At 44.6% G+C, this 24800-nt stretch overlaps 1 protein-coding gene across 3 annotated transcripts in view; it reads left to right on the top strand.

Moving 5' to 3' along the window:
* Positions 1 to 23294, top strand: part of SCUBE1 (signal peptide, CUB domain and EGF like domain containing 1) — a 322235-nt gene extending 298941 nt beyond the window's left edge. For all 3 annotated transcript variants that reach the window (XM_063928925.1, XM_063928926.1, XM_063928924.1), the window contains 3 exons: positions 725 to 877; positions 1477 to 1556; positions 17043 to 23294. In XM_063928925.1, coding sequence (XP_063784995.1) covers positions 725 to 877; positions 1477 to 1556; positions 17043 to 17195 — 386 coding nt within the window. In that variant the 3' untranslated portion in view covers positions 17196 to 23294. The remainder of the gene's footprint in view (positions 1 to 724; positions 878 to 1476; positions 1557 to 17042) is intronic.
* Positions 23295 to 24800: the final 1506 nt, after the last annotated feature.

The raw sequence follows: 24800 nt of genomic DNA, 5'->3' as shown, positions 1-24800 counted from the left end.
AGGACGTCACAAAGAAAGCAGAACTCAGAGGGTTGTTCCAAAGTCTGTTTGCTAACTACGTAACTTGCTCACATAACACTGAGGAACATCTGAAGAATGGGGGTCATTCTGAGTTGATCGCTAGCTGCTTTCGTTTGCTGTGCAGCGGTGAGGCAAAAAACTGGCACTTCTGCGCATGCGTATGCGGCGCAACGTACTATTACAACGAGCGATGTAGTTTCACACAGGGTCTAGATAAGCATTTCAGTCGCACTGCTGGCCGCAGAGTGATTGACAGGAAGTGGGCGTTTCTGGGTGTCAACTGACCGTTTTCAGGGAGTGTTCGAAAAAACGCAGGCGTGCCAGGAAAAACGCAGGCGTGGCTGGGCGAACGCAGGGCGTGTTTGTGACGTCAAAACAGGAACTGAACAGTCTGAAGTGATCGCAAGCGCTGAGTAGGTCTAGAGCTACTCAGAAACTGCATAAAATAATTTTGTAGCCGCTCTGCGATCCTTTCGTTTGCACTTCTGCTAAGCTAAAATACACTCCCCAGTGGGCGGCGACATAGCGTTTGCACGGCTGCTAAAAACTGCTAACGAGCGAACAACTCTGAATGACCCCCAATGATCAATAATTAAATGCAGTCTGAAGAAATGACCAGCTGTTTGTTATATAGGCTTGCTACACTCGTCTCTGTTACGTTTATCATTGAAAATGAATTTCACCCGCATAACTGTATTCCCAGCATCTCCGACCTCCATAACCACGTATGAGACCTGTCAGACGTATGAGAGACCGATAGCATTCACATCGCGGTCTCGCAAACTGTGGATCCAGTTTAAGTCTAATGAAGGGAACAGCGGGAAAGGATTTCAAGTTCCTTATGTGACATATGATGGTATGATGTTTTACTTAAGCCATGTGATTTCCTTTATGATGGTATGATCATAGGAATATCACGTTATTTGACCTCATGTAGTCTTTTTCCTGATGATCCCTCAGCCAATCAAATTGTGTTATTTCCTGTTGCAGTTAGATAGTGACAAGAGACGTCTGTCTGATCGCCGAGTTACAGCAGCCGCTTCACCACTTCACTCCTCATAAATATCCCTTAATATGTTCTTATTATAATGAAATTGAAAACTGCGGCTCTGTATAATTTTATACGAGACATTAAAAGTATCAATATTGGTTCTCTAAATTAAGAATTTTACAGCCCCTTGTAATGCGATCAATCACTGCTCTTGGTTGAGTATGGACATCGAACAGCTAATCACAAGTAATTAAGTAGTACCATGGAGAACTTGTTTAAGATTGTATTCCAGACACAAAGAAAACCAGTGTGATCTAGATCCCCTGGGCAGAGAGTTATACATGAAACCCGACGCCAGAAAGCAGAAGTGCCCCATTACAGATGGATAATCCCAATTTCAGATCCTATTCAAATGATAAACTGTATCTAATTAAGGTTCTATTAATCTGCTTCTAACTTCACAGAGGATTACCAACAATTAATAGAAGATATTGTTCGTGATGGGAGATTATACGCTTCAGAGAACCACCAAGAGATTTTAAAAGTACGTTACCATTTTATCTTAACGAGACGAGTTACATGGGTTTATGTACAATAGTTTGGTACCCGACGTACATTGGAGAGTACAGCTGTCAGTCATCCTCACTACAGGTCATCTCTCTGAGATGGTGTGCAGGAGATGCATACGGGGGTATGGATAAAGTGTTGGAGGTTCACCCCACTCCACCATATACTCCAGCCCCCTTACAGCACACCCCGCAGCGCCCAAACGCAACATGTTCCCTTTGTCTCACCTCCTTCACCCGTGCCATACACCCAGGCAGAACTGCTTCATAAGCCTGTTGCTTCCTTCTCGAACCAGATGTGCTGCAGATCTACAGGGACTTTCCATTTTGAGAACTCTGGACAGATTTCAGAATGAGTAAGTCCCCAGCCCTCGCTGCTACACCCCGCAGCATCAAGATGCAAGGAAGGCAGACACAAAACGTTTTGTACCTATGCACTATGTTTTGTATACTGCACTATGGGTCCAATTCAGCATGGTCGCTATTCAGAGACATTGCAGTTGTCTGCAAGTAGAAAGGCGCCGCTCCGACAGGAAGAAAAAATGCCCCGCGCAAAATTGCGAATGCATCGCAGATCGCTATCCACTCGCAATTCCCGGAACATTGAAGAAACTTTGCTGTCTGAGCAAATGTGAGTAGGTCTGAGGATACCACTAATCTGTGACTGAGACGGGCTGGAAGTGGTCTGCGCTGACGTCAGAGACCCTGCCCAGAAACGCCTGGGCACGCCTGCGTTTTTTCTGACACACCCAGAAAACGGCAGGTTTCCGCTGAGAAACGCTGGCTTCCGGTCAGTCAAACAGCGCTTTCATTGCGATTACGATCGGTATGCAATTTCTGTCGCTATTTCCCCACATGCATGCTCAGTTTGCGATTTCTCTGAATAGCGATCCATGCTGAATTAGGCCCAATGTGCAGTATCACAGGAGCTGTGTGCAATACACATTGCAGTCTCCTAATGCTGCTGACTGGGGTTATACTGCTTCTGGATTAGAGCGTCTCCTAATGCTGGTGACTGGGGTTATACTGCTTCTGGATTAGAGCGTCTCCTAATGCTGGTGACTGGGGTTACATTGCTTCTGGATTAGAGTGTCTCCTAATGCTGGTGACTGGCGTTATACTGCTTCTGGATTAGAGCGTCTCCTAATGCTGGTGACTGGGGTTATACTGCTACTGGATTAGAGTGTCTCCTAATGCTGGTGACTGGGGTTATACTGCTTCTGGATTAGAGCGTCTCCTAATGCTGGTGACTGGGGTTATACTGCTTCTGGATTAGAGCGTCTCCTAATGCTGGTGACTGGGGTTACATTGCTTCTGGATTAGAGCGTCTCCTAATGCTGGTAAATGGGGTTACATTACTTTTGGATTTGAGCGTCTCCTAATGTTGGTGACTGGGGTTACATTGCTTCTGGATTAGAGCATCTATTAATGCTGGTTACTGGGGTTACATTGCTTCTGATGTAGAGTGTCTCCTAATATTGGTGACTGGGGTTACACTGCTTCTGGATTAGAGTGTATCCTAATGCTGGTGACTTGGGTTACATTACTTCTGGATTAGAGTGTCTCCTAATGCTGGTGACTAATGTTACATTGCTTCTGGATTAGAGCGTCTCCTAATGCTGGTGACTGGGGTTACACTGCTTCTGGATTAGAGTGTCTCCTAATGCTGGTGACTGGGGTTACATTGCTTCTTTATTAGAGTGTCTCCTAATGCTGGTGACTGGGGTTATACTGCTTCTGGATTAGAACGTCTCCTAATGCTGGTGACTGGGGTTATACTGCTACTGGATTAGAGTGTCTCCTAATGCTGGTGACTGGGGTTATACTGCTTCTGGATTAGAGCGTCTCCTAATGCTGGTGACTCGGGTTATACTGCTTCTGGATTAGAGCGTCTCCTAATGCTGGTGACTGGGGTTACACTGCTTCTGGATTAGAGTGTATACTAATGCTGGTGACTGGGGTTACACTGCTTCTGGATTAGAGTGTATACTAATGCTGGTGACTGGGGTTACACTGCTTCTGGATTAGAGTGTGTCCTAATGCTGGTGACTGGGGTTATACTGCTTCTGGATTAGAGCGTCTCCTAATGCTGGTGACTGGGGTTATACTGCTTCTGGATTAGAGCGTCTCCTAATGCTGGTGACTGGGGTTACACTGCTTCTGGATTAGAGTGTGTCCTAATGCTGGTGACTGGGGTTACATTGCTTCTGGATTAGAGCGTCTCCTAATGCTGGTAAATGGGGTTACATTACTTTTGGATTTGAGCGTCTCCTAATGTTGGTGACTGGGGTTACATTGCTTCTGGATTAGAGCGTCTATTAATGCTGGTTACTGGGGTTACATTGCTTCTGATGTAGAGCGTCTCCTAATGTTGGTGACTGGGGTTACACTGCTTCTGGATTAGAGTGTATCCTAATGCTGGTGACTGGGGTTACATTACTTCTGGATTAGAGTGTCTCCTAATGCTGGTGACTAATGTTACATTGCTTCTGGATTAGAGCGTCTCCTAATGCTGGTGACTGGGGTTACACTGCTTCTGGATTAGAGTGTATACTAATGCTGGTGACTGGGGTTACATTGCTTCAGGATTAGAGTGTCTCCTAATGCTGGTGACTGGGGTTACACTGCTTCTGTATTAGAGCGTCTCCTAATGCTGGTGACTGGGGTTACACTGCTTCTGGATTAGAGTGTATACTAATGCTGGTGACTGGGGTTACACTAGTTCTGGATTAGAGTGTATCCTAGTACTGGTGTTTGGCGTTATACTGCTACTGGATTAGAGTGTATCCTAATGCTGGTGACTAGGGTTACATAGCTTCTGGTTAGAGCGTCTCCTAATGCTGGTTACTGGGATTACATTGCTTCTGGATTAGAGCGTCTCCTAATGCTGGTGACTGGGGTTACACTGCTTCTGGATTAGAGTGTATACTAATGCTGGTGATTGGGGTTACATTGCTTCTGGATTAGAGTGTGTACTAATGCTGGTGACTGGGGTTACATTACTTTTGGATTTGAGCGTCTCCTAATGTTGGTGACTGGGGTTACATTGCTTCTGGATTAGAGCGTCTCCTAATGCTGGTGACTGGGGTTACATTGCTTCTGGATTAGAGTGTATACTAATGCTGGTGACTGGGGTTACATTGCTTCTGGATTAGCGTGTATACTAATGCTGGTGACTCGGGTTACATTGCTTCTGGATTAGAGTGTCTCCTAATGCTGGTGACTGGGGTTACACTGCTTCTGGATTAGAGTGTGTCCTAATGCTGGTGACTGGGGTTACATTGCTTCTGGATTAGAGCGTCTCCTAATGCTGGTGACTGGGGTTACACTGCTTCTGGATTAGAGTGTGTCCTAATGCTGGTGACTGGGGTTACATTGCTTCTGGATTAGAGCGTCTCCTAATGCTGGTAAATGGGGTTACATTGCTTCTGGATTAGAGCGTTTCCTAATGTTGGTGATTGGGGTTACATTGCTTCTGGATTAGAGCGTCCCTTAATGCTGGTTACTGGGGTTACATTGCTTCTGATGTAGAGCGTCTCCTAATGTTGGTGACTGGGGTTACATTACTTTTGGATTTGAGCGTCTCCTAATGTTGGTGACTGGGGTTACATTGCTTCTGGATTAGAGCGTCTCCTAATGCTGGTAAATGGGGTTACATTACTTTTGGATTTGAGCGTCTCCTAATGTTGGTGACTGGGGTTACATTGCTTCTGGATTAGAGCGTCTATTAATGCTGGTTACTGGGGTTACATTGCTTCTGATGTAGAGCGTCTCCTAATGTTGGTGACTGGGGTTACACTGCTTCTGGATTAGAGTGTATCCTAATGCTGGTGACTGGGGTTACATTACTTCTGGATTAGAGTGTCTCCTTATGCTGGTGACTAATGTTACATTGCTTCTGGATTAGAGCGTCTCCTAATGCCGGTGACTGGGGTTACATTGCTTCTGGATTAGAGTGTATACTAATGCTGGTGACTGGGGTTACATTGCTTCTGGATTAGCGTGTATACTAATGCTGGTGACTCGGGTTACATTGCTTCTGGATTAGAGTGTGTACTAATGTTGGTGACTGGGGTTACATTGCTTCTGGATTAGAGTGTGTACTAATGCAGGTGACTGGGGTTACATTGCTTCTGGATTAGAGCGTCTCCTAATGGTGACTGGGGTTACACTAGTTCTGGATTAGAGTGTATCCTAGTACTGGTGTTTGGCGTTATACTGCTACTGGATTAGAGTGTATCCTAATGCTGGTGACTAGGGTTACATAGCTTCTGGTTAGAGCGTCTCCTAATGCTGGTTACTGGGATTACATTGCTTCTGGATTAGAGCGTCTCCTAATGCTCGTGACTGGGGTTACACTGCTTCTGGATTAGAGTGTGTCCTAATGCTGGTGACTGGGGTTACATTGCTTCTGGATTAGAGCGTCTCCTAATGCTGGTAAATGGGGTTACATTGCTTCTGGATTAGAGCGTCTCCTAATGTTGGTGATTGGGGTTACATTGCTTCTGGATTAGAGCGTCTCTTAATGCTGGTTACTGGGGTTACATTGCTTCTGATGTAGAGCGTCTCCTAATGTTGGTGACTGGGGTTACACTGCTTCTGGATTAGAGTGTATACTAATGTTGGTGACTGGGGTTACACTGCTTCTGGATTAGAGTGTATCCTAATGCTGGTGACTGGGGTTACATTACTTCTGGATTAGAGTGTCTCCTAATGCTGGTGACTGGGGTTACATTGCTTCTGGATTAGAGTGTCTCCTAATGCTGGTGACTGGGGTTACACTGCTTCAGGATTAGAGTGTCTCCTAATGCTGGTGACTGGGGTTACATTGTTTCTGGATTAGAGCATCTCCTAATGCTGGTGACTGGTTCTTGCTTAGAGTGTCTCATAATGCTGATGACTGAGGTTACACTGCTTCTGGATTACAGTGTCCCATAAAGCTGATGGCTGAGGTTACACTGCTTCTGGATTAGAGTGTCTCATAGTGCTGAGGACTGAGGTTACATTGCTTCTGGATTACAGTGTCCCATAATGCGGATGGCTGAGGTTACACTGCTTCTGGATTAGAGTGTCTCATAGTGCTGGTGACTGGGGTTACATTGCTTCTGGATTAGATGGTCTCATAGTGCTGATGATTGAGGTTACACTGCTTCTGGATTAGAGTGTCTCATAGTGGTGTTGACTGAGATTAAATAGCTTCTGGATTAGAGTGTCTCCTAATGCTGGGGACTGGGGTTACACTTTCTGGATTAGAGTGTCTCATAGTGCTGATGACTGAGGTTACACAGTTTCTGGATTAGAGTGTCTCATTTTGCTGATGGCTGAGGTTACATTGCTTCTGGATTAGCGTGTCTCATAATGCTGATGACTGAGGTTACATAGTTTCTGGATTAGAGTGTCTCATAGTGCTGATGACTGAGGTTACATTGCTTCTGGATTAGCAGTTCCAGTTCTTTTGTTCGCAGTTCTTTTGTTTCAAGGAGAGCTGCAAGCTATATTTCCATCTTAGGCCTCAGTCTTCTGGGTCGGAGATTCAGCGGGTGGGCATAGTGATTTCCTTGCTACAAGGAGACCCACAGGTCTGGGCATATGGGTTGCAGCCTGACTGTCCGTCGCTTAAAAGTGTTGATGTTTTTTTTACGGCACTGGGCATGTTGTATGATGACCCTGACAAGACGGCCTCAGCCGAGGCTCAGATTTCGATCCTTAAGCAAGGGCGAAGGCCAGTTGAGGTTTATTGTACGGAGTTTCGGAGGTTGGCCCATGATACCCAGTGGAATGACTCAGCCCTGAGACACCAGTACCGAAGAGGTCTTTCTAACCAGTTAAAAGACCAACTGGTACAATATCCCTTGCCTGATAGCTTGGATCAGCTCATGCAGTTATCCATTCGGGTGGATAGACGGCTGAGAGAGCGCAGGCTTGAAAGGGAGACCGAGGTTTCCTTCTTTCCCAAGGGAACCACAGACTCTGAGGAATTTTCCGAGGAGCCTATGCAGATTGGGGCTACCCGCCTCTCCTCGCGTGAGAAGACGCAGGGGTTATGTTTGTACTGTGGGAATAAAGGTCATGTGGTAGTATCATGCCCAGAAAAGCCGGAAAACTTCAGGGCCTGAGGGTGATGGGAAATATCCTGTCAGGCCAGAAGTCAGAATTTCCCAAGAAGACTTTTATCATTCCGGTGACCTTAAAGATCCTCGGTCAAACTGTCCAGACTGAGGCCTTTGTGGACAGTGGGGCCGACAGGGTTTTTATGGACCGCCAATTCGCCCTGAAACACTCTGTTCCCTTAGTACCCTTGGCATCGGAAATTGAGATTTGTGGGTTAAACGGGGAACCATTATCCCAGGGTAAAATTACCTCTTGCACTAGCCAGATTTCTTTGTTTATTGGAGCCACACACTCTGAAAAATTGTCCTTTTATGTGACTGTCTGTACTTTTGCCCCATTGGTGTTGGGGTTACCCTGGTTAAGGGCCCACAATCCTCAATTTGACTGGGTCTCTGGGGAGATTCTTAGTTGGGGTACTGATTGTTTCAGGAGTTGCTTGAGCCTTCCAGTCAGGCTTTTGCAGCTAAGTTTGCCAGGATTGCCAGGATGTTATGCAGATTTTGCGGACGTGTTCTCCAAAAGAGTTGCAGAGGTACTACCTCCCCATCGCCCCTATGACTGTGCCATTGATTTGTTGCCGAATGCTAAGCTTCCCAAGAGCAGGTTGTACTCCCTGTCACGTCCTGAGACTCAGGCTATGCAGAGTACATTCAGGAGAACTTGGCTAAGGGATTTATCAGACCTTCACAGTCTCCAGTTGGGTCGGGGTTCTTCTTCGTGGGTAAAAAGGACGGTTCGTTGCGACCCTGCATCGACTTCAGGGAATTGAACCGTATCACGATTAAAAACTCATACCCACTGCCTCTCATTTCGGTCTTGTTTGACCAGCTTCGTACTGCCACCATTTTTTCTAAGATTGACCTACGCGGTGCGTACAATCTAATCCGAATAAGAGAGGGGGATGAATGGAAGACTGCCTTTAATACCCACTCAGGGCATTATGAATATTTGGTGATGCCTTTTGGGCTCTGTAATGCCCCGGCAGTCTTCCAGGACTTCATGAACGATGTGCTCAGGGAATATTTGGATAGATTCTTAGTTGTATACTTAGATGACATCCTAATCTTCTCCCATTCCCTGGAGGAACATCGGAAGCATGTACGCTTAGTCCTCCAGAAACTCAGAGACCACCGGCTTGGGGCGAAGCTGGAGAAGTGCGAATTTGAAGTTCAGCAAATCGCATTTCTAGGATATATTATCTCCCCAGAAGGTTTCCAAATGGAGGGTTCCAAGGTACAGGCAGTACTGGATTGGGTGCAGCCCACTAGTTTGAAGGCGCTTCAGCGTTTTCTGGGCTTTGCAAATTTTTATAGACGATTTATCGCTGGATTTTCGTCTATAGTGGCGCCCTTGGTGGCACTCACTAAGAAAGGGGCGGATGTTGCTCACTGGTCTTGTGAGGCCAAAGCGGCTTTTGCCCGTCTCAAAAGGGCATTTGTCTCGGCCAAGGTGCTGCGACACCCAGATCCAGAGCGTCCTTTTGTGGTGGAGGTGGATGCCTCTGAGATGGGTATTGGGGCAGTGCTCTCTCAGATGGGGGTGTCTGATAATCGCCTTCATCCCTGTGCTTACTTTTCCCGTAAATTTTCGCCTGCCGAGATGAATTATGACGTGGGTAACCGGGAATTGTTGGCTATTAAGGATGCACTCGAGGAGTGGAGACACTGGCTTGAGGGGGCTAAGTTTGTGGTCTCAATTCTCACCGACCATAAGAATTTGGCATATTTAGAGTCAGCGAAGCGCCTCAATGCCAGGCAGGCACGATGGGCTTTGTTTTTTGCTCGCTTTAATTTTTTGATAACATATCGCCCTGGGTCAAAAAACATCAAGGCTGATGCGCTCTCGCTGAGTTTTGCTCCAATCCAGGAGACCACCGAGGAGCCATTGCCCATTGTGTCCCCATCATGTATTAAAGTGGGCATTACCCAGGACCTCTTGTCATTAGTCCTTAGAGCACAGGAGCAGGCTCCTCCAGACCTTCCGGTAGGTCTTTTGTTTGTGCCTTCTAGGTTAAGACAGCGAGTGTTCCTGGAATTCCATGCCAAGAAGTCGGCAGGTCACCCGGGTATTGCCAGAACTCGGGAGTTGCTATCTAGGGCGGTGTGGTGGCCCTCGGTGGCTAGGGATGTGGATCAGTGGGTTCGGGCATGTGACATCTGTGCCCGAAATAAGACTCCTAGAGGGGTTCCTGTTGGCCCATTACATCCACTCTCTATTCCATCTAAGCCATGGACCCACATTTCAATGGATTTTGTGGTGGACTTGCCCAAATCCTCGGGGATGACAGCCATCTGGGTTGTCGTTGACAGGTTTTCGAAGATGGCGCACTTCGTTCCATTGGTTGGGCTGCCATCGGCCAGACGCCTGTCTGAATTATTTATGCTGCATGTTGTGCGCCTCCACGGGTTGCCACTTGATGTGGTCTCTGACCGCGGATCCCAGTTTGTGGCCAAATTCTGGAGGGCATTTTGTTCCGATCTCCAGATTTCTGTCAGCTTGTCGTCAGGCTACCATCAGCAGTCTAATGGGCAGACTGAAAGGGTGAACCAGTCCTTGGAGCAGTTCCTCAGGTGTTATGTCTCCAAGTGTCAGACTGACATGCTCATCTGTCCATGGCGGAGTTTGCCTATAACAACGCGGCTCACTCTGCTACAGGGATCTCTCCCTTCCTTTGTGTGTATGGGCATCATCCTAAGGCCAATTCTTTTGACCCCCAGGACTCCACGCCTGGTGGTTCCTCTGTGGTTTCGGTCCTTAGAGGTATTTGGAGGAAAGTGAAGAAAGCCCTTGTGTCTGTGTCATTAGTGACCAAAAGGGTTTTTGATATGCGGAAAAGACCCTGCAGCTTCAAATTAGGAGACTTTGTCTGGTTGTCTACCAAGAATTTGAAGTTGAAACAGCCATCTCATAAGTTAGGCCCCCGGTTCATCGGTCCTTATAAGATCACTAGGGTTATCAATCCGGTGGCATTTCAGTTAGATCTACCCCGTTCTTTGGGTATCAATAAAAGATTTCATTGTTCCCTTTTAAAACTGGCGATTAGTAATCCTTCTTCCAGTGGAAGACCTTCCCCTCTTCTGATACGTGGCCAGAGGGAGTTTGTTGTTGAAAGGATTCTTGACTCCAAGATGGTTCGGGGTCGGCTGTCATTTTTGGTGCACTGGAAGGGGTATGGCCCGGAGGAGCGGTCGTGGGTGCGCAGTTGTGATCTTCATGCCCCCAGACTGTTACGCTCTTTCTTCTCGCAGTTCCCCGATAAACCCAGTGGTAGGGGTTCTTTGACCCCTCGTCAGAGGGGGGGTACTGTTAGGGTCTCCTGCTCTGTGCTGCCACGTCATCATGGCAACCGGGAGACAAGTGCTAGCGGAGTAACCTGAGCGTAGCTGATACTCCGGTTCGGGTCTTTTGCTGTGCAGTGGTTACAGGCTCTGTGCACGGCAGGGGATCCGGTGCTGGTTTTTGTGCTCACAGTCTGTGAGGTCTGAGTGGGGCGTGGACAGCACCTGCTATATAAACCCTCTTCTCAGGTTAGGCAGATGCTGCTGAATCTTTGTTGGTTAGTCAGTTCCTGAAAGCTAGCTAGTACTGTGTAAACTTTGTATTTGTTTGTTGCTTACTGCAAATAGGCCTTGGGATTTGGTATTACACTTTGCCAATCCAGACCTAGCAGTAAGACTGGAGTCAGTCGTTTAACCTGCTGGGGTTCTTTTGCTACTCTGTGAACCTAGCAAGTTTGCGGCTGTATTCTCAGACTTGCCTGCCAAAATCCTTTCTCACTGTGCAAGGTGTTCAGGTGTCAGTTTAGTGGCAGTAAGCTGAACCAGTGCACTGCAAGTGAGGACTAGGATTGTGGAGACTCTCCTTGTGTCTATTATTCCATCTCTGACCAAGGAGTTTACTGCCACACCCGTTGGTAACCCTTTAGGGTTTTGCTCTTGCCCTTAGCAACAGCATTTCGGGTTCTCTACGTATTAAATCACAACATCTCGCTTCTTTCCATCTGAGCATTCCTAATACTAGGGAGACACCCAGTTTCTTAGCCTTTGGGCTTCTCTGTTCACTTTGTGTTTATTTTGTTACCCTATCACCTTCTATGTATGTAATGTCATATTCCCCAGTCTGTCTGTGAGTTCATTTGTTTTGCATCCCTCTCCGATCAGACACCAGTACATTCCTGCTGGCACTGGTGTGCATAACAATGACTGAGGTTACATAGTTTCTGGATTAGAGTGTCTCATAGTGCTGATGACTGAGGTTACACTGCTTCTGGATTAACGTGTCTCATAGTGTTGATGACTGAGGTTACACTGCTTCTGGATTAGCGTGTCTCATAGTGTTGATGACTGAGGTTACATTGCTTCTGGATTAGAATGTCTCATAGTGCTGATGACTGAGGTTACATAGCTTCTGGATTAGAGTGTCTCATAGTGCTGATGACTGAGGTTACACTGCTTCTGGATTACAGTGTCCCATAATGCTGATGGCTGAGGTTACACTGCTTCTGGATTAGAGTGTCTCATAGTGGTGTTGACTGAGATTAAATAGCTTCTGGATTAGAGTGTCTCCTAATGCTGGGGACTGGGGTTACACTTTCTGGATTAGTATGTCTCATAGTGCTGATGACTGAGGTTACACAGTTTCTGGATTAGAGTGTCTCATTATGCTGATGGGTGAGGTTACATTGCTTCTGGATTAGCATGTCTCATAATGCTGATGACTGTGGTTACATAGTTTCTGGATTAGAGTGTCTCATAGTGCTGATGACTGAGGTTACATTGCTTCTGGATTAGAGTGTCTCATTATGCTGATGGCTGAGGTTACATAGCTTCTGGATTAGAGTGTCTCAGTGCTGATGACTGAGGTTACACTGCTGCTGGATTAGAGTGTCTCATAGTGCTGATGACTGAGGTTACATAGTTTCTGGATTAGCGTGTCTCATAGTGCTGATGACGGAGGTTACATAGTTTCTGGATTAGAGTGTCTCATAGTGCTGATGACTGAGGTTACACTGCTTCTGGATTAGCGTGTCTCATAGTGCTGATGACTGAGGTTACATTGCTTCTGGATTAGCGTGTCTCGTAGTGCTGATGACTGAGGTTACATAGCTTCTGGATTAGAGTGTCTCATAATGCTGATGACTGAGGTTACACTGCTTCTGGGTTAGAGTGTCTCATAGTGCTGATGACTGAGGATACACTGCTACTGGATTAGAGTGTCTCATAGTGCTGATGACTGAGGTTACACTGCTTCTGGATTAGAGTGTCTCATAGTGCTGATGACTGAGGTTACATAGCTTCTGGATTAGAGTGTCTCATAGTGCTGATGACTGAGGTTACACTGCTTCTGGATTAGCGTGTCTCATAGTGCTGATGACTGAGGTTACATTGCTTCTGGATTAGCGTGTCTCATAGTGCTGATGACTGAGGTTACATACCTTCTGGATTAGAGTGTCTCATAGTGCTGATGATTGAGGTTACATTGCTTCTGGATTAGAGTGTCTCATAGTGCTGATGACTGAGGTTACACTGCTTCTGGATTAGAGTGTCTCATAGTTCTGATGACTGAGGTTACACTGCTTCTGGATTAGAGTGTCTCATAGTGCTGGTGACTGGGGTTACATTGCTTCTGGATTAGAGGGTCTCATAGTGCTGATGATTGAGGTTACACTGCTTCTGGATTAGAGTGTCTCATAGTGGTGTTGACTGAGATTAAATAGTTTCTGGATTAGAGTGTCTCCTAATGCTGGGGACTGGGGTTACACTTTCTGGATTAGTATGTCTCATAGTGCTGATGACTGAGGTTACACAGTTTCTGGATTAGAGTGTCTCATTATGCTGATGGCTGAGGTTACATTGCTTCTGGATTAGCGTGTCTCATAATGCTGATGACTGAGGTTACATAGTTTCTGGATTAGAGTGTCTCATAGTGGGGTTGACTGAGATTAAATAGCTTCTGGATTAGAGTGTCTCCTAATGCTGGGGACTGGGGTTACACTTTCTGGATTAGTATGTCTCATAGTGCTGATGACTGAGGTTACACAGTTTCTGGATTAGATTTTCTCATTATGCTGATGGCTGAGGTTACATTGCTTCTGGATTAGCGTGTCTCATAATGCTGATGACTGAGGTTACACTGCTTCTGGATTAGAGTGTCTCATAGTACTGATGACTGAGGTTACATAGTTTCTGGATTAGAGTGTCTCAGTGCTGATGACTGAGGTTACACTGCTTCTGGATTAGAGTGTCTCATAGTGCTGATGACTGAGGTTACACTGCTTCTGGATTACAGTGTCCCATAATGCTGATGGCTGAGGTTACACTGCTTATGGATTAGAGTGTCTCATAGTGCTGGTGACTGGGGTTACATTGCTTCTGGATTAGAGGGTCTCATAGTGGTGTTGACTGAGATTAAATATCTTCTGGATTAGAGTGTCTCCTAATGCTGGGGACTGGGGTTACACTTTCTGGATTAGTATGTCTCATAGTGCTGATGACTGAGGTTACACAGTTTCTGGATTAGAGTGTCTCATTATGCTGATGACTGAGGTTACATAGTTTCTGGATTAGCGTGTCTCATAGTGCTGATGACTGAGGTTACATAGTTTCTGGATTAGAGTGTCTCATAGTGCTGATGACTGAGGTTACACTGCTTCTGGATTAGCGTGTCTCATAGTGCTGATGACTGAGGTTACATTGCTTCTGGATTAGCGTGTCTCATAGTGCTGATGACTGAGGTTACATAGCTTCTGGATTAGAGTGTCTCATAGTGCTGATGACTGAGGATACACTGCTACTGGATTAGAGTGTCTCATAGTGCTGATGACTGAGGTTACACTGCTTCTGGATTAGAGTGTCTCATAGTGCTGATGACTGAGGTTACATAGCTTCTGGATTAGAGTGTCTCATAGTGCTGATGACTGAGGTTACACTGCTTCTTGATTAGCGTGTCTCATAGTGCTGATGACTGAGGTTACATAGTTTCTGGATTAGCGTGTCTCATAGTGCTGATGACTGAGGTTACATAGTTTCTGGATTAGAGTGTCTCATAGTGCTGATGACTGAGGTTACACTGCTTCTGGATTAGCGTGTCTCATAGTGCTGATGACTGAGGTTACATTGCTTCTGGATTAGCGTGTCTCATAGTGCTGATGACTGAGGTTACATAGCTTCTGGATTAGAGTGTCTCATAGTGCTGATGACTGAGGATACACTGCTACTGGATTAGAGTGTCTCATAGTGCTGATGACTGAGGTTACACTGCTTCTGGATTAGAGTGTCTCATAGTGCTGATGACTGAGGTTACATAGCTTCTGGATTAGAGTGTCTCATAGTGCTGATGACTGAGGTTACACTGCTTCTTGATTAGCGTGTCTCATAGTGCTGATGACTGAGGTTACATTGCTTCTGGATTAGCGTGTCTCATAGTGCTGATGACTGAGGTTACATAGCTTCTGGATTAGAGTGTCTCATAGTGCTGATGACTGAGGTTACATTGCTTCTGGATTAGAGTGTCTCATAGTGCTGATGACTGAGGTTACACTGCTTCTGGATTAGAGTGTCTCATAGTTCTGATGACTGAGGTTACACTGCTTCTGGATTAGCGTGTCTCATAATGCTGATGGCTGAGGTTACACTGCTTCTGGATTAGAGTGTCTCATAGTGCTGGTGACTGGGGTTACATTGCTTCTGGATTAGAGGGTCTCATAGTGCTGATGATTGAGGTTACACTGCTTCTGGATTAGTGTCTCATAGTGGTGTTGACTGAGATTAAATAGCTTCTGGATTAGAGTGTCTCCTAATGCTGGGGACTGGGGTTACACTTTCTGGATTAGTATGTCTCATAGTGCTGATGACTGAGGTTACACAGTTTCTGGATTAGAGTGTCTCATTATGCTGATGGCTGAGGTTACATTGCTTCTGGATTAGCGTGTCTCATAATGCTGATGACTGAGATTACATAGCTTCTGGATTAGAGTGTCTCATAGTGCTGATGACTGAGGTTACATAGCTTCTGGATTAGAGTGTCTCATAGTGCTGATGACTGAGGTTACACTGCTTCTGGATTAGAGTGTCTCATAATGCTGATGACTGAGGTTACATAGCTTCTGGATTAGAGTGTCTCATAGTGCTGATGACTGAGGTTACATAGCTTCTGGATTAGCGTGTCTCATAATGCTGATGACTGAGTTTACACTATTGCTCCAGCAGTTGCAAGAAAGAAACAAGAAATCTCCTCCTGAGCCACACTGCGGGGGTACAGCTGTGGCCGGGCCTCAGTCTCACCTGAAATCACTGGCTGCATTAATGTGCATATATTCCATTATGAAGCACTAGTATATTACACAACTCTTTTGTAGCAAACCTATGAGACCACTGCATGCTAGAAGTTACATTGTAGACACCTATGCTCATCACTGGTCTTAAACTGTATTAGAGGGAACGGTACTGTGTCAGTAATGGTTACAGTCCCTAACAGTGTCCATTGCTTTTCTATGATATCATTATCATTTATGACACCAGGCATATTCTTCAGCAAAGAGCAATTGTACAGAACATAAAATACTCGGACCCTTGCTGCTTGTTAAATCTACTCTTTTTGCATTGATGAGTCACGTGATTCTATTGAAGGGCCTTGTGTGCTGCCCAACTCATCCAGCTGTGCCCCAACATTACCCTCAGATGTTCCACATACCAATCAGACCTCCATGTGCTCCAAAAAATCCCTGCATACATCATCCGGGGGGTTGCTGGTGAGGGGGGCGGTAGTCAAGAGGAGATGGCAAACAAAGAAAAATAAATCTATGATGAGTTTTCCGTGGGTATAAATGTTGGATTTGAGTATTACAGGTTGAGTATCCCTTATTCAAAATGCTTGGGACCAGAGGTATTTTGGATATCGGATTTTTCCGTATTTTGGAATAATTGCATACCATAAGGAGATATCATGGTGATGGGACCCAAGTCTAAGCACAGAATGCATTTATGTTACATATACACCTTATACACACAGCCTGAAGGTCATTTTAGCCAATATTTTTTATAACTTTTTGCATTAAACAAAGTGTGTACATTCACACAATTCATTTATGTTTCATATACACCTTATACACACAGCCTGAAGGTCTTATAATACAATATTTCCAATAACTTTGTGTATTAAACAAAGTTTGTGTACATTGAGCCATCAGAAAATAAAGTTTTCAGTATCTCACTCTCACTCAAAATATTCCGTATTTCGGAATATTTGGATATGGGATACTCAACCTGTATTGCATAAAGGTAATCCTGTAAACCTTAGGAGAGGACCTAGAGAGAACTCTCTGTGATAAATTTCCTTGTGTTTCGGTTCCACAGGACAAGAAGCTGATCAAGGCTCTCTTTGACGTGTTAGCCCATCCCCAAAATTATTTCAAGTACACCGCACAGGAATCCAAAGAGATGTTTCCAAGATCTTTTATCAAACTACTTCGCTCAAAAGTTTCCAGATTTTTACGGCCTTATAAATAGCTTTAAATATATATTTTTTAAATTAGTTTATTCGTTTTTTTTTTTGTTTTTTTATTTTTGTTTTATAAATATATATATATATTTTTTATCCCTCTCCCTCGAAATACTTTATCCCTCTTCGCAGTAGGAATTGTTCCACATGAAAGACTGATTTTATAGTCTTCATTTGTTTTTCCCATTCATTCGAAAGAATTAAAGGGTTTATTTGAAAACTGGTGTTATGGACGCCACGCGGAGTCATTTTATCAATTTTGTGTTTTTTTGGCTTCAAAATTAGCCACAATAAAATCCCGACAATTTGTACGCTTTCCTGCCAGATCCCGCACCTTGCACCTCAATCTATAAAAACTGCGATTATCAAGTGAAAGAGAGAACTTGCTGCATTGGACGGTGTTTTACGAAGACGATCCACAGACAACCAGACCTCTCAAACAACTGGATTACAGAGGAAGTGTTGGTTGCTTTGATACTGTTTCGGAGTTGCTGTATAGAGAAAGATGGCTGCCATATTTGATCTGTTACATGCCATTTCTATTTCTGTAGCACCTGCATATAAAACATACCAAGAGGATAGGATTGGGATCTACAGCTTCATTGGAACTGCTATTAGATTGAGCTCATAAAAATGGTCCTCTCTCTTATTAAATGGACTTTATTTCGCATAGCCAGATATTCTCACAGCAGTAAGTTGCTTGGTGGCTGCCCAACAGGCCCAACTTGGCATGGAAAGGTTCCGTGGACTGCGAGAGATGCTGGTGGCAGAGCATGGACTACAGACGCCTCTTTTCCTTGCGGCTTTCTAGAACTTTTAATGTTGAGTCGCAAAAAGTTGTTTTAAGAAACTACCTGCAAACGAGTATTATGGCAAGAGAACGAAGTGTGTAGTATAATTAATATTTTAAATTGCACTTGAATTTTGTATGTAATGGTTAGGGGGATACAGATAAACGTTTTATTTTTTAGATTTTTTTTATTTGGTTTTATGTATATTTTTCTTTTTTCTTTTTGTATCTTTGGAGTCTAATCTAAAACCAAAAAGAATGTAATGGCTGTATAGCGTTTTTGTGTTCTGTTTTTTTCTATTTTTATTATTTGTTCTGTGTACAGAAGAGATCTTGTGCCCCTTGCTCTCGCGTTATCCTCTATGACAGGGGTAGACGACTTGTGACGAGTCAACAGAGGGATGCTGGGACTTTTAGTTCCACAGCCACCTGACGAGCCGTAGGTTGCCTATCCTGCTTTAAGATGAATTTTATTGTGGTTAAAAGAAAAAAGAAATCCTGAAATGGGACCCCACTGGAATTAGCCAATTACAGCTCTGGACAGATGTGTGACGTATGATGACTGGATGATGGTAGATTTATAAAAGCTTGGAGAGAGATAAAGTATTGACCAATCAACTCTTCACTGTCATTTTTCAAGCACGGCCTGTAACATGACAGCCAGGAGCTGATTGGCTGGTACTTTATCTCTCTCCACTTTATCTCTGTCCAAGCTTTGATACATTTAGCCCAAAGTATGACGTTTAATGGCAGGTTTGAGGTGTGTGGTGTAGGTAGTTCTAAATTTACAGAAAGGGAAAAATCCGCAACCTTAATTTTACAATGAATATTTACATTCAGAATCTCCTACATAATAATGAGACAATTTAAATATCACTGGCACAAGGCACCAGCTTCTGAGCAAAATGTGATATACTGAATCCTGCAAATCATTAGCAGTTTGTGCCCCCCCGTACCATCCTAATCCCCGGTGGTGTCTAGAGGGGGTTGAGGGGGGGGTTAGCTGGTACTACTTGCCCTTGGTCAAGGCTTATCGGAGGGGCACGGGGCAGCGTTCCCCCCTCAACCACCCTCTTACCTGTCAGCCATCCAGCAGCTGCAGCCTCTCTCCCTAACTTAGCTGCATTGGGTCCTGGGAGACAGTTGCCACTGAGTGCAGTATTCTCCTCTGCCTGCAGGGGGGAATAGCGATCCCACTGATCGCGTGCATCCCACTTCCACATCCCCCGTCGAGCTTGTCACCGCTCTGCAGCAATCAAATGGTATTCTTCCCCTCGCACTTTTCAAAAGGGGGTGTGGCCACACCTCCATGATTAGGCCACGCCCCCAACTTTGCCTGGCCAATCTAGACCCTGCTAATCCCTACCACCGTGCTCCCAGCCACTGACTGTGCACATCTGTCCGTCACGCCGTCAGTCTGGTTGTGTTATTCTAAAAGTTTTAATTCATGAGGAGAAAACTCTGCAACCTATTTTTAGGTATGTCATTGGGTTTACTTCTGTACAAAAATGTATTTGTACATGAAACATTTACTTGTACATCATGTTGGCTCTCATTCCCACTACACTCTGACCATGGTGTTACGTGTTACAGTATTTGAACGCCGCCACGTTATGAAATGGTTAAACGCAGAAATGGCTGGGACCTGCTGAGTTATGGGCCTCATTCAGAAATGGACGCAATAGCACGGCCGCTGCGACTTTGTATGCGGCGGCTGCGAGATAATATGCATATGCCGCTCACTGGCCTCGGCACGCCCAGAAATTTGGGGCGACATGCTCCGTTAAATGAAACACTATGCATCACGGCCACTTCCTGCCCCCGAACGGCGCTGCGGATAAGGGGGCGCTGCAATCCTCATTGCTGCAGAGATCTCACCATGTGCAGTACCATTCTCAAAACATTGATGACGTACACAGATCGTCGTTTGCATACTGTACTTCCTTTGATGTAAGTTTTTCTTGTTGATTTTATCAATGACTGACTCCATGCTATAATGATGGTTCTTGATTGAAATCATCATACTGTAGACAGATTATTAAATTAAAGCCCGATTGTTGCAATAGTACCTTTTATCTATTATCCATGAATATACCTAAGGAGCTTATAGTGAGGTGCCGTGGAATGTCAGATTGACACTAAGGATCTATTTTATCTTCATGGCTCTTATCTGAAGACATCCGTTCAGATCCAGAAAGTCACTGCTGCTGCTGTTTGATAGATAGGCTGTTAAAGACGACATTTCTTGGCAAAATCTGTACTCATGGAAACTTCCTTGGATGCAGACAATGGCGGAACAGCCTCCACTCCAGTGGGATTGCAGCAGCTACGGGGCCCATAGGCGTGGGGGCCATAGCAAGGCAGAATAGACTAGGAGTAGGGGTCCCTTCTGGGAAGGTAACAGTCTGGCGAAGTGAAGTGGCAGTTGTGCATCTTTCTCTTGGAGCAATATACCACCTGATTTCTTTCATCTGAACATCAGGCCCACCGTGTACGTACGCTGTGTGATAACTTACAGTATGAACAATGGATGTAATTATTTGCTCTGTTAAATAAATGGTAAAGATGGATGTCCACTTCACTTTTACTTTTCTAAAAAGTAGTAAAGCCATTTAGGAAGTATATAAAGAATAGATTCCAAAAACCTCATTTCAGTGATAACGCGTTTCGCAGACCAACAGCTGCTTCCTCAGTCTGTGCGCGTTTGTTTTTCCATCTCAGCAGAACATCAAGTGGGCAGTAGCACTTTCTTGTTTCACCGAGTCCCCTTGCTGTAACTAGAATCGGAAAGTGAGAATTATTGATTGGGGCATTATGTCCGGCCTGACATTATTCTCATCTTGCTCTTACATTAAATAAACGGATATGTCTCCGAGGATATTCACATAAGCACTTTGCTTAGTATTATTATACAATCCTGGACATGAAGCCTTATTTTAAAGGGATTGGATCTCCCCACGGTGAAAAAAGTTGCCAGGCCACAAAGGGTAGAATGATTGGATGTCAGCTGCAGATCATGTGATCAGTTTACACCCAATCATGCACTCTTTGTCTTAGAACACTAAGACAGGTACTGTATGCCACTTATGACATAGCGGCCACTTCAAGGTGGCGGCAGCATACTGTCTCAGCGGACGCTCCAACATGGTGGTAACCTATCACTGGGCACCCCCCGCCATGGACTGGGATATTTGCGACTAGGTTTTGAAATGCTTGCCTGAAACAACCATCATTGTTAAGAGACCACAGAGATTTATCAACCTACAAAGAAAAGTAATGGAGATGTCTGTAGCCTCAAATTAGGTTGTATCTATGAGTTTATAGAACAGAGTAGATTTACAGTATCACTGTGGGAGGGGTAGATGGATCTGCATTTACATTTCCAGCATAGAATCGGATACTGGGGTGGGGGGGGGGGAGGGGTTGCTATACATTCTGTAGCACAAAGTTTAAATACCTATAAATGTGTACTTCCAGTACTCTGCAATGCCTGGGATGACTATATGTCAAAAAGCTAGTGATACGTGACCAATCCAACTGGATCAAAATTCATTCAGTTGGGTTCTAGAAAAATAAGATTCCATCTGGTTCTACCGCCACTACCACAAAGCCATCAAACCTTGCCCTTTAGGGGCTAATAATTCAGACCTGATCGCAGCAGCAACTTTGTTAGCAGTTGGGCAAAACCATGTGCACTGCAGGGGAGGCAGATATAACATGTGCAGAGAGAGTTAGATTTGGGTGGGGTGTATTCAAACTGAAATCTAAATTGCAGTGTAAAAATTAAGCAGCCAGTATTTACCCTGCACAGAAACAAAATAACCCACCCAAATCTAACTCTCTCTGCAAATGTTATATCTGCCCCCCCTGCAGTGCACATGGTTTTGCCCGTCTGCTAACAAAGTTGCAGCTACGATCAGGTCTGAATTAGGCCCGTAATTCCTGGTTTGGAGTTCTTTTAAAGGTTATTAAAATAATACTAATTTTGCCTCTAAATTTGAACGGTTACCATTTTATGGTATTTCCTAACTGGTTGTTTTTTTTTGGTTTTTTTTATTCAACATATGGAAAGGTTTAAAAATACCATACAATGTGTCCATTCAGCTATTACATGTTGGCTTGAACATTGTTGAATCTATACGCCTTGGCTGAATTTAATTTGAAATTACTTTGAAATTCGGAGCATCTCTAGTTTTCACCTGTGGAAATAAGACCTTTGGGGCTGGGTGTAATACCGTTTTTCTTAAAGCGGCAATAGTTTACAAGGCATGATTTTGCTTGTAAATGATTGCCACTTAAAAAAACGCCGGCCAGGAACCCTCCCCTCCGGCCAACTCGGCACTTGGTCTGGTAAGGAGAGGAAAGCAAGTGACAATAGAGCAAATGCCATATGTCTGGAAATACCGTTGTGGGCTATTGACGATTCTATCCAGCCGCCACAGCGTTGGGGTTACTCTCTTTTTTACTTTGTGTTTTCCTTTTTTTGTTTGTGTGAATTTAATGTCATCTCAGACTTTTTTGTATTCTCCAACATAAGTGAATAATCCCCATAAAATTGTACATAAAACACTTTCTTTGAAACCTGAATATATACAGTTACAATGTAGTGTGTATTTTATTTATTCTGCAGTTAGTGTTACGGGTGGATTCACTCTTATAACAAAATGAAAAGCCTCTATGTAAAATAAATTTTTATTATCTTACCATTTTAAATGCAATCATTAACTCAAAGTGTGCCCATCTTTCCTTATACAGGAGGCGGCCATTTTGTCGGTTGAGTCTATTAATTCACAGGAACCAGTAACATCGTAAAGTGTCACTAGTTCCCAGAGAATTGATAGTCTGTTATTTCAGGCCGCACAATGGCTGCACATGCACTTTCGGACCAAATTAAAATTCCCTGTGGTGCGTCTGTTTATGATATACTGTACCTAGAGGGAAAAGACTTAATTCACTCTTTTAACACTTATTTAAAAATAAATCTTAAGCTATGTATTGTATAGGAGTTTAGGCAACTCCAGTGAGATCTAAAAACCCCCAAAATGGAATCTTACCCTGTTGTAAAAGTGAATTCACCTCTCCCGAAATGGCCTGTAATATACATCCATAAAATGTACATATGTTGTCTTAGTTGTAATATTTAAACCTTTGATATTCTTTTAAAAGGTCATAAATGTAAAACATCACACTTATTTTGCTTATTGGCTTATAATTCTAACTCTGTATTATACTCTTAGACAAACTGCCAGTCTCGTACCATAAACAAGTTTGCATCTGAATTGCCAAGACTGTAATAAAAAAAAATTGACTAAGTTTACATCTGTTTCTTGTGATGTTTTCTAACGTGTGCACACACCTGTAATGTATTACATACAGAGCTTAGGCCACGTGTCTAGCACAGACTCTGTACAGGGCTGCAGGGAGGCCCCACCCCCTCCTTCCCCTGACAGCTCTCACTGGCTGCCCGAACACTGCATCCTCACCTCTCCCTTATCTAAGTGGCACACACAGTAACCAAGTGGCTTCCAGTTCGCCCCCACCCAAATACCTTACCCTAGGACTGGCCATCGTTGGGGTTAACTATTGCTGGTCACCATCGATGGTACCATTGGTAGTTAACCTCGATGGTATGAAACCATTCAAAGGGACACTATCTATGGTTTCACCCACCAATTGTCACCCCTGCTCTATGAATGACTAAGCTGCTGGCCAATCAGAACTTGGAGGTGGGGCTTCACTGGTGCACCTGGGGGGTGGGGCTAGGCTCTATACCCGATATTTAAAAAAAAAACAGGATTTTGATACCTACCGGTAAATCCTTTTCTCCTAGTCCGTAGAGGATGCTGGGGTCCACTTCATGACCATGCATCCTAGTATGAGCGTGCTGAATCTTACCTCTGATCCAACGCGCAATAGTCTGCTTGGAAGCAGGACACCCAATCTTGTTGGGAGCATACAGGACAAACAAAGACTCTGTTTTCCGTATTCGAGCTGTTCTAGCGACATAAATCTTCAAAGCCCTAACCTCATCTAGAGACTTTGACTCAGTGAACGTCTCAGTAACTACTGGCACCACAATAGGTTGGTTTATGTGGAAAAATGAAACCACCTTTGGAAGAAAATGTTAACGAGTTCTCAACTCTGCCCTATCTTCATGGAAGATCAGGTAAGGGCTGTTGTGAGACAGGGCCCCTAAATTAGACACCCACCGTGCAGATGTCAATGCCAAAAGCATCACCACTTTCCAAGTGAGAAACTTCAACTCTATCTCTTGTAGAGGCTCAAACCAATCCGATTGAAGGAACTGCCACCCACGTTAAGGTCCCATGGTGCCACTGGAGGCACAAATGGAGTCTGGATGTGCAGAAACCCTTTTCACGAAGGTCTGAACCTCTGGAAGAGAGGCCAATTGTTTTTGGAAGAACACTGACAAGGCCGAAATCTGGACCTTGATTGACCCCAATCGGAGGCCCGCCTCCACACCAGCCTGTAGAAAATGGAGAAAAACGTCCCAACTAAAACTCCTCTATAGGAGCCTTCATGGATTCACACCAAGACACATATTTTCTCCAAATACGGTGGAAACGTTTCAACGTTACTCCTTTCCTGGCCTGAATAATGGTGAGGATGACTTCCTTGGGAATACCCTTTTGGGCTAGGATCCGGCGCTCAACAGCCATGCCGTCAAACGTAGCCGCGGTAAGTCTTGATACACGCACAGCCCATGCTGCAGCAGGTACTCGCGAAGAGGCAAAGAGGCCGAGGATCTTCTATGAGCCACTCCTGAAGATCCGGGTACCAAGCCCTCCTTGGCCAGTCTGGG

The sequence above is a fragment of the Pseudophryne corroboree genome, chromosome 6 (assembly GCF_028390025.1).
Source record: "Pseudophryne corroboree isolate aPseCor3 chromosome 6, aPseCor3.hap2, whole genome shotgun sequence".
NCBI classification, from domain to species: Eukaryota; Metazoa; Chordata; class Amphibia; order Anura; family Myobatrachidae; genus Pseudophryne; species Pseudophryne corroboree.
Note: the sequence above shows the minus strand (reverse complement) of the source record. Positions and strands in the feature narration are given on the sequence as shown.